The 13,681-nt window shown below is 51.2% G+C and overlaps 1 protein-coding gene across 1 annotated transcript; it reads left to right on the top strand.

Moving 5' to 3' along the window:
- The first annotated feature begins 2,351 nt into the window (after nt 1–2,351).
- LOC131503603 (protein Shroom2-like) lies at nt 2,352–13,666 on the top strand. Its single transcript, XM_058715067.1, is given in 6 exon segments — nt 2,352–2,452; nt 4,262–4,294; nt 4,296–4,385; nt 9,233–9,338; nt 9,340–11,700; nt 13,484–13,666. Coding segments are annotated over 6 exon segments (2,874 nt in total).
- The last annotated feature ends 15 nt before the right edge of the window (nt 13,667–13,681 follow it).

Here is a 13,681-nt window from a genome sequence, read left to right as displayed (position 1 = left end):
GTTGCCTGCTTCCTCCTCTAGGGTTTTGATGGCTTCCTGTCTCATGTTTAGGTCTTTCATCCATGTTGAGTTTACTTTGTGTATGGTGTAAGAAATGGTCTAGTTTCATTCTTCTGCATGTTGCTGTCCAGTTCTCCCAGCACCATTTGCTAAAGAGACTGTCTTTTTTCCATTGGATACTCTTTCCTGCTTTGTCAAAGATTAACTGGCCATACATTTGTGGGTCCAATTCTGGGTTCTCTATTCTGTTCCATTGGTCTATGTGTCTGTTTTTGTGCCAATACCATACCGTCTTGATGATTACAGCTTTGTAATAGAGGCTAAAGTCTGGGATTATGATGCTTCCTGTTTTGGTTTTCTTTTTCAATATTACTTTGGCTATTCGGGGCTTTTGTGGTTCCATACAAATTTTAGGATTGTTTGTTCTAGCTTTGAGAAGAATGTCGGTACAATTTTGTTGAGATTTCATTGTATTTTATTATTACTTTAAAAAAATTTAATGTTTATTTTTGAGACAGAGAGACAGAGCATGAGCAGGGGAGGGGCAGAGAGAGGGAGACACAGAATCTGAAGCAGGCTCCAGGCTCTGAGCTGTCAGCACGGATCCCGATGCGGGGCTTGAACTCACAAACGGTGAGATCATGACTTGAACTGAAGTCAGACGCTTAACCGACTGAGCCACCCAGGCACCTCTGTATTTTATTATTTAAAAAAATTTTTTTAAGTTTATTTATTTACTTTGTCTGCGAGAGAGACAGAGGGAGCAGGGGAGGGGCAGAGAGAGAGGGAGAGAGAGAGAATCCCAAGCGGGCTCTGCACCGTCAGCACAGAGCCCGATATGGGGCTTGAACTCACGAGCCGTGAGATATCATGACCTGAGCGGAAGACAAGAGTCGCATGCTTAACCAACCGAGCCACCCCGGCACCCCGCATTTACTCACTTCTAATGCTCATGGCTCTGCGGGTGGCCAGGGTGGATACCACTAAGAACCAAGTATGGCATAGTGGTTTCACCCAGGCCCTCAAACTGGGGACTTGTGCTCTCCTGTCCTGGCACATCCTGTGGCCTGTGCACTCCTCAGGGTTCCCACATTTCTGGCGGCTGAATGGCTGAAAGCCACCTGAGTGTGTATCTTGTGCGAGAAGAAAGCCCACGATCTTGTGAAAATGAAGACCTTAAATCTGTTCTTGCTTCTGTTCATCTGGGTCTGTCTGAAACGCAGCCAGAGGGACAGTGGCTGTGTGAGACCACTAGGTGGCGCCAGAGAGCTCTTTCCCCACAACCTGCCGGACCAGCATCCTCACAGCATTGTGATGGAATGAACGCTTTTGGGTCCAGAACGTCGTCCTCTCTCTTATCGGCATGAATCCAGCCGTTTTAGGTAGTCAGAGGGGCTGAGAAACAGAAGGTAGCTGGAACCTTCCCAAATACATTCATTATGCACTAGGAAATTCAAAGGACCTGATGAAAAGTCCATTATGTTTTAGGAAAACGTCACTATCCCCAATAGCCGGAATATCCTTATGTGTAGCTTATACGTACAACCTTTTCACTGGGTGATTTTTTTTTTAAAAGCTCTTAATTTCTACTGTGGTTGTCAACTATGTCTTCTTGGAATAGACATGCATCTATATGTGTTATCTTTTTATTTTTTCAATGTTTTTTATTTATTTATTTTTTTGGGACAGAGAGAGACAGAGCATGAACAGGGGAAGGTCAGAGAGAGAGGGAGGCACAGAATCGGAAACAGGCTCCAGGCTCCGAGCCATCAGCCCGGAGCCTGACGCGGGGCTCGAACTCACGGACCGCGAGATCGTGACCTGGCTGAAGTTGGACGCTTAACCGACTGCGCCACCCAGGCGCCCCTTATTTTATTTTTTAATGTTTAGCTGGTTTTGAGAGAGCGAGAGACAGAACATGAGCAGGGGAGGGGCAGAGAGAGAGAGAGAGAGAGAGAGAGAGAGAGAGAGAGAGAGAGAGGGAGGGAGACACAGAATCCGAAGCAGGCTCCAGGCTCTGAGCTGTCAGCACAGAGCCCGACGCGGGGGTCGAACTCACGGACTGTGAGATCATGACCTGAGCCGAAGTCAGCCGCTTAACCGACTGAGCCACCCAGGCGCCCCTGTATTGTCTTTTTAAAAAGGAGGGAGTGCGTGCACTCTTGGAGCCCTGCTGCCTCCCCTCCCCCCAAGTCAGCCAGCACATACCCCAGTCTTGCCATGTGCTGGGTTGGAACATGTTGCCACAGATTATAAGGCATTTTCTTTTTCAGGCTTCCTTTTTTTATTTGTTTCCTTTGCCTCCACTCTCAGTCTAGTTTATTTCCTTCATTAATTAAGTATAAAGGAAGATGAAACACATCCTTGATGCGATAGCACAGAAAATGCCACCTGAACACGAGACTCACGTAGCCAGAACCTTCCTCACGAGGATTTGGAGAAACTCGATGAGGTACACTTTGGGATTGCAATCTCCTTACTTCTGTGGTGTGATGAAGTTGTCCGTTTTTTTGCTCTTGTTCATGGGGAAACTCCTAAAGTCAATACATTCCACATTTTGCCACCCATCTACTTTTCCTCCTTAATTATGAGTTGTCAGAACGTTTTTAACGTTTATGTATTTGTTTTTGAGGGAGGCGCAGAGAGAGAGAGGGATAGAGAGAGAATCCCAAGCAGGCTCCACACTGTCAGCGTGGCTGGAACACAGGAACCGCGAGGTCACGACCTGTGCCGAAATCAAGAGTCAGACACTTAAGTGACTCGGCCACTCAGGCGCCCCGTGAGTTGTCAGAAGGTTTAAGTTATACATACTTTTCAGATTTCTTTAATCCTCTTTCCTACTGTTTTGAGAGAGAGTGTGTGTGTTAGAACACACGAGCAGGGCAAGGGCAGAGGAGGAGAGAGAGTCCCAAGCAGGCTCCACACCCAGCCAGAGCCCATTGTGGGGCTCAATCTCATGACGCTGGGATCACGACCTGAGCCAAAGTCAAGAATCAGACGCTCAACTGACTGAGCCACCCAAGCACCCCGGGTTTCTTTAATATGCTTTTAACATTAATATCCTTTAATGTCTTTGCCTGCCTGGAAGAATGTCTGCTCTCTGTCAAGCACCTAGAGAGGCTCAGTTTGAGCCTCTTGAGCTGCAGACTGGCCACAGTGAGCGAGTTCTGTCCCAAATTGGAGACGTGGAGACATGGAGACTGGGAGAAGCAGGTGCGTGGCTCTCCTCACACACCACCGTTCTCTTGGATGCTCTGTGAACATTTACATGGCAGCTGTAGGGATTTGTGACTGAACCTCCCTTATCATTCCCAGGCGGTGTAGCCAAAAAAAGAATAAGCCACCGATGGGAGGGTGTGGACAGGGGCGCAGGAGCCCAGGAAGACGCGGCATACTGTGTTCACAAGTCCTCGCTGAACGGACTAGAGCCGTCGTTCTAGGGCATCATGAATTCACACGATGGGGACCCTTAGCTGACTTCACAGGCACTTGAGAGGCTCAGAGGAATGAATGCGCCTCTGCTGGTCTCAGTTAATGTCAAGATGTCTGCGTTTACTTAGTGAAGTGAGTAAATAGAAGTCATCCAGGGACGCCTAGGGGTCAGTCGGTTAAGCATCTGACTCTTGATTTTGGCTGAGGTCGTGATTTCACGGTGCAGGAGTTGGAGCCCTGCAATGGGCTTTGTGCTCACAGTGCAGAACCTGCTCAGGATTCTCTCTCTCTCTCTCTCTCTCTCTCTCTCTCTCTCTGCCCCTCCCCTGCTCTCTGTCTCTCTCTCAAAATAAATAAATAAACTTTTAAAAAAAGGAAGTGGTCTAAACTGTGTGTGACCCGGCTGAGCTGGGACCCCCTGCACTTCTCTCTAGTGCATCTCTCCTCCTCAAGGAGGCTGACGGCTGTGTGCCTAGCTATGCTGAAACAGGAAAGACAGAAGAGTCCTTCCAGAGTCCTACTGATGGCTGAGGCGAGGACAAGATTTATTTACCTGTTTAGAGCAAAAATTGAAGAATAAGGCTTAGTTCACATTTTGGAGCTCATGACTCTCACTCTGCCTTAGGATGGGTTCTGCATTAATAAAAGTTAACAATTTTTCATATCCAGATACCGTGGAAAGCTCCGGAAGCAATGCTATCAGTCATGCGGGAGTAGCTGTAACATATTTCCGTGCCTCACTCCCGTCTTGGCACAGGGTTGTCCTTTATTTGCAATTCCTGAGTTGTCTGCGGTTTGTTTTGTTTTGTTTTGTTTTTGTTTTTTTCAGGAAGAATGAGCTGAGCTGGAGGCCTCACTCCTGGCAAGTTCTCTGATAGCCACCCCGACACACCAGCATCTCCATTCCCCTCTGCCAGCTCCTGTCCTTCCTGGCACGGCCGTCACCACCCCAGGTAGGCACTGTTTCCCACTGGGATGGACGGTGTTCGACATTCCACCAACGTCCATGACTTCCCAGCCCTGCCACAACAGCACCTCTCTTGACTTCAGCGTGATTTTCTTTTCTTTTCTTCCCTTCCCCCTTCCCCCTTTCCCCTTCCCCTTCCCCCTTCCCCCTTCCCCCTTCCCCATTCCCTTCCCTCTTCTAATATTTATCTATCTTTGAGACAGAGAGACAAAGAGCAAGCAGAGGAGGGGCAGAGAGAGTGAGACACAGAATCTGAAGGAGGCTCCAGACTCTGAGCAGTCATCATAGAGCCCGATTTGGGGCTTGAACTCATGAACAGCGAGATCATGACCTGAGTCAAAGTCCTATGCTTAATCAACTGAGCCACCCAGGCACCCCTCTTTTTTTTTAATTTATTTATTTTGAGAGAGAGAGAGAGACATCGTGCCAGTGGTGGAGGAGCAGAGAGAGAGGAAGAGAGAGAGAATCCCAAGCAGGTTCTGCACTGTCAGCGCAGAGCCCCATGCAGGTCTCTAACTCACAAACGGTACAATCATGACCTGAGCCGAAATCAACAGTCAGAGGCTTTTTTTCTGATGAGGAAAAGCTGCTGACACACCATTTCCAGTAGAAATGTCTAAATTCTTCAGTGGGTAGGTAGGTGTCCAAGCCTTGAAAATAAAAACTAGGGGCACCTGGGTGGCCCAGTTGGTTAAGCATCTGACTTCGGCTCAGGTCATGATCTCGTGGTTCGCAAACCCCATGTCAGGCTCTATGCTGACAGCTCAGAGCCTGGAACCTGCTTTGGATTCTGTGTCTCTCTCTCTCTCTTCCCCCGCCCCTGCCCACACTTTGTGTCTCTGTCTCTCTCTCTCTCTGTGTGTGTGTCTCTCTCTCAAAAAAAAATTAACATTAAAAAAAAGAAAAAAACTAAAACACCAAGGATGAACAAATGTGCTTTCTCATTTATGTTGTTTAATAAATCAGGAGCTTGGGGACTTACCTTTTTGGGCTGAATCCCTTTGGGCCAGCCAGGTCGGTGGTCCTGAGCTGAGTGGGAGGGCTGTCCGTCCACCCATGTGCCTACAGCAACCACCCTTCTTCTGAGACTTTTACGTGCACATTAGAAGGCAGAAGCGGGGTGCCTGGGTGGCTCAGTTGGTTGAGCCTCTGACTTGGGCTCAGGTCATAACCTCACAGTCCGTGAGCTCGAGCCCCACGTCGGGCTCTGTGCTGACAGCTCGGAGCCTGGAGCCTGCTTGAGATTCTGTCCCCCCGTCTCTCGCTGCCCCTCCCCCCTCACACTCTGTCTTTCTCTCTCCAAAATAAATAAACATTAAAAAATCTTAAGAAAAAGAAGACAGGCTCTTTCGGCAAGTGTATTCCAGCGAGGCTCCCAGGCCGTTCTCTTAAGCATCAACACCCTCTCCCCAGCCCCCAGGGCTCTCCTTATAGAGGAAATCAGGGCTTCACAGCCCACATGCCAGGGTGCCATCCAGCCTCGGGGGCCCAGGGGTGCTTTCCCACTGAGCGGGAGACCCAGATGCTGGGAGTTGTAGGTCAGTGGATGGAAGGGGAAGTTCTGGGCTACTTAGAGTCCACATTTCAGGGTCAGAAGGGGTAATGTGCCAGGCAGGTGTGTGGCCGCACCACAGGGGTGTTGGCTGGAGGAGGCCTCTCCTGGCCACCTTGGGTGAGTGGCCAGTGTCCTCACAAGTCTCATATTAAAAGGATGATGGCTCTGTCTCCCTCTCTCAAAATAAATAAATAAACTTAAAAAAATTTTTAGAGAGGGGGGAGGCGCCTGGCTGCCTCAGTGGGTTAAGCGTCCGACTTCGGCTCAGGTCACGATCTCATGCTTCAAGCCCAGCTTTGGGCTTCTCGCTGACAGTGCAGAGCCTGCTTGGGATTGTTTCTTGTCTCCCTCTCACCCTCTCTCCCCCTCCCCCAAAATAAATAAGTAAACTTAATATTTTTTAAGCAGGGTGGCTTTGGGTGTGTGCGAGCCCATGTATGAGCGTGTATATGTATGTGTATGTACAGGTGTATCTGTAAGTGTGGCGTGTGCACATGTATGTAAGTGCATGCTTGCGCGTGTGTGCTTGAATGTATGTGTTTGTGTATGTGAGTGTGCGTGCGTGAGTATCTGTTATGGAAGGGCATTTGTGCCTGTGTGTGTAGAGCTAACGTAACCATCTCAAAATCAGTTTTTGATCGTTAGTAAACACCGGTCTGCTACAAACTTCTGAAGTACTTCTGTGAAGGCAATACATCTCAGTGCACTGACCTGTTGAAAGTGACAAGAGATGATGGTATTTGGAGTCCAGGGTATTTTTGAAAAACCACAGATTCTCAACTGAGTAGTAAAAGTTAAGTGAAAAGTGGGCCTTTTATTTTCATTATCAAAGTGACGTAAAGTAATATGATTTCCATTAAGCCCATTTGGTGGTTTGTTGATGACAGAATCACGTTTGCTGCCCACATGCGTGTGGGAACAGTGCTGGGCACTATTTATAGCTGCCCAGACCTCAGATGTTACAGAGAAATCACCTCCAGGGCACTGAGGGGAGGGTGCAGGAGAACCGCCTCCTGTTCTGTCTGAGAGGGGCACTGCTCTGTCCTTTTAGGAAAGGGTATACAAGCCAACGGTCCCCTGCCTTCAGGACAATGTCACTGTCCCCGGTAGCTGCCGTATCCTCAGAACTTGTAGATGGAGCCCTTGTTGTGTGTTTTCGTTGGTTCTGTTGTTCATTTGTTTGTTTTATAAATGGTCAGTGACGTGCTTTTCTGAATGTTTGTTTTTTTTTTTTTTTTGAGAGAGAGAAAGAGAGAGAGAGAGAGAGAGAGAGAGCACACAAGAACAGGGGAGGGGCAGAGAGAGAGGGAGAGACAGAATCCCAGGGAGGCTCTGTGCTGTCAGCCCAGAGCCCGACTTGTGGCTCCAACTCACAAACCCTGAGACCGTGACCTGAGCCAACATCAAGAGTCGGACGCTTAACCCACTGAGCCACCCAGGCGCCCCTTGTGTTTTGTTTTTGTTTTTGTTTTTTTGGGGGAGTGGGTTGCAATTTTATTTTTATTTATTTATTTTTTTTCAATATATGAAGTTTATTGTCAAATTGGTTTCCATACAACACCCAGTGCTCATCCCAACCCTTGTGTTTGTTTTAAGAGTGATTTCGCCAGTTCGGTTTCCTGTGTCCTTGCCTTAATCACACATTTTTCCCATTCAATCTGGTTCTCCCCAAACCTGAAGTCGCCAGGGTTGTGGCAGTTTTTCTTGTTTTTTGTTTCTTACCTTGAAGCCTGAATGTTCCAGCTTTGTTGAACTTTAATGAAAACAGTTTTTCTCTTTTTAAATGTTTATTTTTGAGAGAGAGAGAGAGAGAGAGAGAGAGAGAGAGTAGGGGAATAGGTAGAGAGCTAGGGAGACAGAGAATCGCAAGCAGGCTCCACGCTGCCAGCTCAGAGCCCCACACGGGGCTCGAAACCAGAAACTGTAAGATCATAATCTGAGCCAAAATCAAGAGTGGGATGCTCAACTGACTGAGTCACCCAGGCTCCCCACGGAAGCATTTTTAACATGCTTGGATAAGTAGTTTTACCATCGAGAGCCAGTAGCCTCCTACATACACGGTCACTACCTCATAGGATAACTGATTCCTTAACAAACATATCTCCCAGCTTGTAGCAACTAACCTGATTTTGTATTTCCCTGTCTTAGGCCCCATCCTGCTTCAGAACCAGTATTTTTGGCATTCGGGTACAGCTCCAGTGAACTCTGTCAAGTTAATGAGTCCCCTGAGCACGGCAGTGTTTGTTTTGCTAAGAAAGCCTGTGGCTTGGGTCCTTTATCAAATATTCCATTAACTGAGAGTTAAGAGGAGCTCTTGGTACTTTAATATTTGGGTGTGGAAAAGTAACGCTATCTCTGGATTTCCCCTTTTAATTTGAAAATTATCGTTATTTGGGGCACTGGGGCGGCTCACTCGGTTAAGCATCCAACTTGTCCTGGTCTCACTGTTCGTGAGTTCGAGCCCCACATCGGGCTGTGCGCTGACAGCTCAGAGCCTGTTTGGGATTCTCCCTCTCTCCCTCTCTCTCTGCCCCTCCCCTGCTCTCTCTCTCTCTCTCTCTCAAAATAAATAAATAAACGTAAAAAAATTTTAAAAAGAGAAGAGAAAATTACTGTCATTTGATTGCTTCTTCGGTTTTAGTAATCCATAAGAAGAATCCTTTTATACGCTAAACCCCGGGGTCCACAGTCTTGTTCTTTGAGGGGGCAGGTAGGAAATATTTTAAGCTTCATGGGTCTCTGTTGGTTGCAGGTACCCAGCTCTGCCGTTATAGCTCAGAAGTATTCACAAACAGTGTGTAAACAAATGGCCATAATTGTGTTCCAATCACAGCTTATCTGTGAGTGCTGCGATGTGAATTTCCTGTCATTTTCACAGGTCACAGAATAATCTTTTTTAAAAAATGTCTTTAATGTTAATTTATTTTTGAGAGAGAGAGAGAGAGACAGAGACAGAGAGAGAGACAGAGAGAGACAGAGAGAGACAGAATGCGAGCAGAGGAGGGACAGAGAGAGAGGGAGACATAAAATCCGAAGCAGGCTCCATCCAGGCTCTGAGCTGTCAGCACAGAGCCCGACGCACAGCTCAAACTCACGAGCCGTGAGATCATGACCCGAGCCGAAGTTGAACGCTTAACCCACTGAGCCACCCGGGCGCCCCGGCATCTGGACGTTTCTGTGTGGGGCCAGCTGTGTTCTTGGTCCTGCTCTCCTCATTTGTCCCCTTTACTATTGCTCGCTTCAAAAGCAAACTCTTCTCTCTGGTTCTTTCCTCCTAGTTCTTCCTCCCATGACCTGTCTGGCACGTGGGAGCACACGAATCTGCAGCGTACCTCTGACCACTTTAGTTTCCTGGGGAGCGTCGACAGCCTGGGTGGCCTGAGCAAGCCCTTCCCAGCCCTACCCCTCCAGACACCTCTCCGCCGCCAGGTCCAATGACAGCATCGACCACCTGGGCGGCCCGAGCAAGCGGGACTCAGCTTACGGCTCATTCTCCTCCAGCTCCAGCACACCCGACCACACCTTGCCCAAGGCTGATGTGTCCTCTGCAGAGAACATCCTCTACAACGTGGGCCTGGGGGAGGCCTCCAGGCCGGGCGGCCGGCAGGGCCAGGCTGCCAGTGACCCCCAGGGCCTGGAGGACAGGCTCGGGTACTTGCCACCCCGGGCCCCCCGTGACGGCAGCAGAAGCCCCAGGCCAGAGGACAGTCCTGAGACCAAGCTGGCCACCCCTGGGAAATCAAATTTGGGACCGGTTTGGTATGTCCCCGATAAGAGAAAAGCACCTTCCTCCCCTCCTCCACCACCTCCCCCTCTCCGCAGTGACAGCTTCGCTGCCACCAAGAGCCACGAGAAGGCCCAGGGCCCTCCACTCTCAGACACCGCCAGTGTGCAGCACTTTCCAGGCCCACCCCAGGACCAGCCCCGCAGTGACTGGAGACCAGAGCCCGCCAGTCAGCAGTGGAGGCCGGCACGGCCCGGCAATGGGAAGAGAGTCGGGAGCTCGGGCCCTGCGCCCCACGTCCCCCTGGACGGTGGGGTGCCGACCCCTGACCACAGGCCGGGCGGCCTCCCGGGGGCCCCTGGCCGGCTTCAGGCCTCCCTGTCCAGCACGGACGTGCGTTTCCCGCAGGCCTTTGGCTGCCAGCACCCGCGCCAGTACAGTGACGAGAGTCCCTTCTGTCACGACGGCCCCAGGGCCGCCTCGTCGCTGAGGGAGCAGCACTGTGTGGCTGTCCCTGGCGGCCGCCAGGAGCCTTCTGCCCACTGTGTCCAGGACAACGGCCCCACTCGGCTCAGGTGGCCCGGTGCCACTGAGCAGAAGGGCGACAGCGGTGGGCAGAGCCGCTACTACTGTGTGACCAGCAGACAGTGCCTGCAGGCAAGCGCCCAGGCGGGACAGCCCCACGAGGAATATTGGCAGTCTGACAGGGCCGCAGAAGCCCACGAACTCCCCACTGAGCACCCGATGGGCCACGGGCCCTGGGGTCACATCCGCCAGCACGAGGAGGAGGCCCCGCACACCCGTGAGAGCGACCAGGCAGCCAAGGGCCACCCCATGGGAAGCGAGGAGCCACAGACAGCCGCCCACCGGGCAGGAGCCGCGGGGAAGGAAGCCGCCGACGGCTTCCTGTGGGCCGCAGGAGAAAGCAGCAAGATCTCCCCTCAGAAGACACCTATGCTGCACTCGCTGGCCCGGGAGGGGGCACGCCCGCCCGACGACGGCCCGGGAGCTGGTGCCGAAAGGCCGCCCCCGTTCGATGGCCAGGTGGGCAGAGCCACCCGGAGAAGCGACCGCTTCGCCACCACCCTGAGGAACGAGGTCCAGATGCGCCGAGCCAACCTGCAGAAGAGCAGAAGCACGGTGGCGCTGGCTGGGGCCGACGAGGCGGCTCGGGAGGCCGGCGGCTGGCAGGTGGAGCCGGGAGGCGTCCCCGGCGCCTCCCCAGAAGGTTCCTTCCGGGGCACCTATAAAGACCACCTGAAGGAGGCCCAAGCCCGGGTCCTGAGGGCCACGTCCTTTAAGCGCCGTGACTTGGAGCCCAGCCCGGCCGATCGTCCCGCGGGGTCAGCAGAGCCGCGGACTGAGGAGCACAGCACACATCTGGATGCCGCTCCCCTCTTCTGGGAGGGGGGCCTGCCCAAGCCGTCCCCGTCTGGAGGGGGCCTGCCGCACGTTCCCCGCATTGGGGGCCGGAAACAGTTCACGGTGCAACAGAAGCTGAAATCGTACTCCGAACCCGAGAAAATGAACGAGGTGGGGCTCGCAGGGCCCGATCGCCCCCACCGGCACCCGGGTGCATCCGAGGACACCGTGGGCACATTCGCCGACAGGTGCAAGTTTTTTGAGGAAAGCAGCAGACCCATTCACCAGAGACCTGGGCAGAGGCAAGCACTCTGTGGATTCCCGAAGGAGAAGCTGGAGAGGCCGCGGACAGCGGGCCATGGGTACGAGGGTGCAGAGCCTTCGTTCCAGAACAGGGCCCACACGACCTCCTTTGGAGAGAACCCCAGCAGTCACGGAAAAACGGCGAACATGGGAAAACCAGAACCGCCTCAGAGACTTGGAACCTTTGCTGAGTATCAAGCCTCTTGGAGGGAACAGAGAAACGCTCTAGAAGCCAGGAGTTCTGGGCGGTATCACTCAGCGGATGACATCTTGGACGCAGGTCTGGATCAACACGAGAGGCCACAGTACGTTCATGGAAGGTCCCGTTCCTCACCATCCACAGACCCCTACAAACAGGTAAGGTTTGTGCCCCAACCGAGGAAGAGCTGCCCCGGGCTGCTGTCTTAAGGCACATATAGGATGCCCTGAAAATACGATGGCCCAATGTCCGTGTCGCTTGTGTACCGCCGTTTGGGCATCGTTTGTGTGCACCGGCTCTTCTCGTGTCAACTTGTGTGAAAGGTACCTGGGGACTAAACAGGTACATCCATGACAATTTAACTCCGTATCCGTGTGCCTGTCCTGAGTCCCCGGACTCCCCATCGTCACTTGCTTCGGCTGTCTTTCCTCATAATTAGCTTGCCCCAACCTTAACACCACGTAAAGAATTTGGGGGGAACCCTAGAAAATGGTCAGTTCTCTGAAATGAAAAGGGGTGAAGACAGTGTATGATACACGATAGCCACTCTTCAAATGCTGAGGCCTTTAAAATTTTTAATATTTGTTCCTTGTAGTATTTGTTTTTCAAATATGTTTAGATTCCTCCAGAACAAATGGAATTAAACATGCAATGCATTAAACTGTTGCACTTTTTATAAGGTGAGAATTCTTTTTATTTTTTTTATTAAAAAGAATTTTTTTAAGTTTATTTTGAGAGAGAGAGCGAGTGAATGAGCAGGGGAGGGGCGGGGGGAGAATCCCAAGCAGACTCCATGCTGTCAGCACAGAGCCCAGTGCGCGGCGCAGACTCACAAATTGTGAGATCGTGACCCGAGCCAAAACCAAGTGTCAGACGCTTTAACTGACTGAGCCATCCAGGCACTTCTATAAGGTAAGAGTCCTAATGCTGAAAGTTGACTTTAAGCTTTCTAGGAAACTTAAAGAAAACATTACAGTGTCATCTCGCCTCTCTCTCTCTCTCTCTCTCTCTCTCTCAAAATATAAATAAACATTAAAAAAAATTTTTTTTTAAAAAAGAACCAGTAGTAGGTTCAATACATAATATTCAGGGGGTGCCTAGTTGCCTTAGTCGGTTGAGCGCCTTTTTTTTTTTTAGTGTTTATTCATTTTTGAGAGACAGAGTGCAAGCGGGGGAGGGGAGAGAGAGAGAGAGACAGACAGAATCTGAAGCCGGTCCAAGCTGTCAGCACAGTCTGACACGGGGCTCGAACTCAAGGACGGTGAGACCATGACCTGAGGCAATGTCAGACGCTTAACTGACTGAGCCACCCAGGTGCCCCAAGCGTCTGTCTCTTGATTTCGGCTCAGGTCACCATCTCACAGTCCATGGGTTCAAGCCCTGTGTCAGGCCGTGTGCTGTCCGTGCAGAGCCTACTTCGGATCCTGTGTCCCTCTCTCTCAGCCCCTCCCCAGCTCTCTCTCTCTCTGTCTCTGTCTCTGTCTCTCTCTCTCTCTCAAAAATAAATAAACACTAAAAAACAACAGTTTGGAGAGCGGAGCTTGTGAGCCCTGTGGCTGAGTGTCATTACAAGGCGGCAGGCTGCGTCCTCGCCTCCGCGGCACAGGCTTGCGGGGCAAACCCACAATGAGGGGGTTCATAATAATAGATGTCTTTTTTTTTTTTTTTTTTTTTTTTTTTTTTTTTATTTTTGGGACAGAGAGAGACAGAGCATGAATGGGGGAGGGGCAGAGAGAGAGGGAGACACAGAATCGGAAACAGGCTCCAGGCTCCGAGCCATCAGCCCAGAGCCTGACGCGGGGCTCGAACTCACGGACCGCGAGATCGTGACCTGGCTGAAGTCGGACGCTTAACCGACTGCGCCACCCAGGCGCCCCAATAATAGATGTCTTGAGGAAGGCAGCTTGATGATTCGGTGTCTCACTGTGCTGCTCTTGGCAGGAAGCTGCCATCGAACCACAACAGCAAGTGGGGGACGCTGGTGAGCACAGGCAACTTTCTGCCACCGTCCGGGCCGAGGAGGGACGCCCTAATCCGAGGTGGGTGAATTCTGGATTTGGGGTTGCTAAGAAGACATCTTGGAGGTGGCCTTCTCGACGGTGGGTGAATGCTTGGTTCACGTGATTGGGCCTCTGGTGG

Source organism: Neofelis nebulosa, assembly GCF_028018385.1.
Source record: "Neofelis nebulosa isolate mNeoNeb1 chromosome Y unlocalized genomic scaffold, mNeoNeb1.pri SUPER_Y_unloc_3, whole genome shotgun sequence".
NCBI lineage: Eukaryota > Metazoa > Chordata > Mammalia > Carnivora > Felidae > Neofelis > Neofelis nebulosa.
This window is presented reverse-complemented; position numbering and strand designations above follow the sequence as displayed.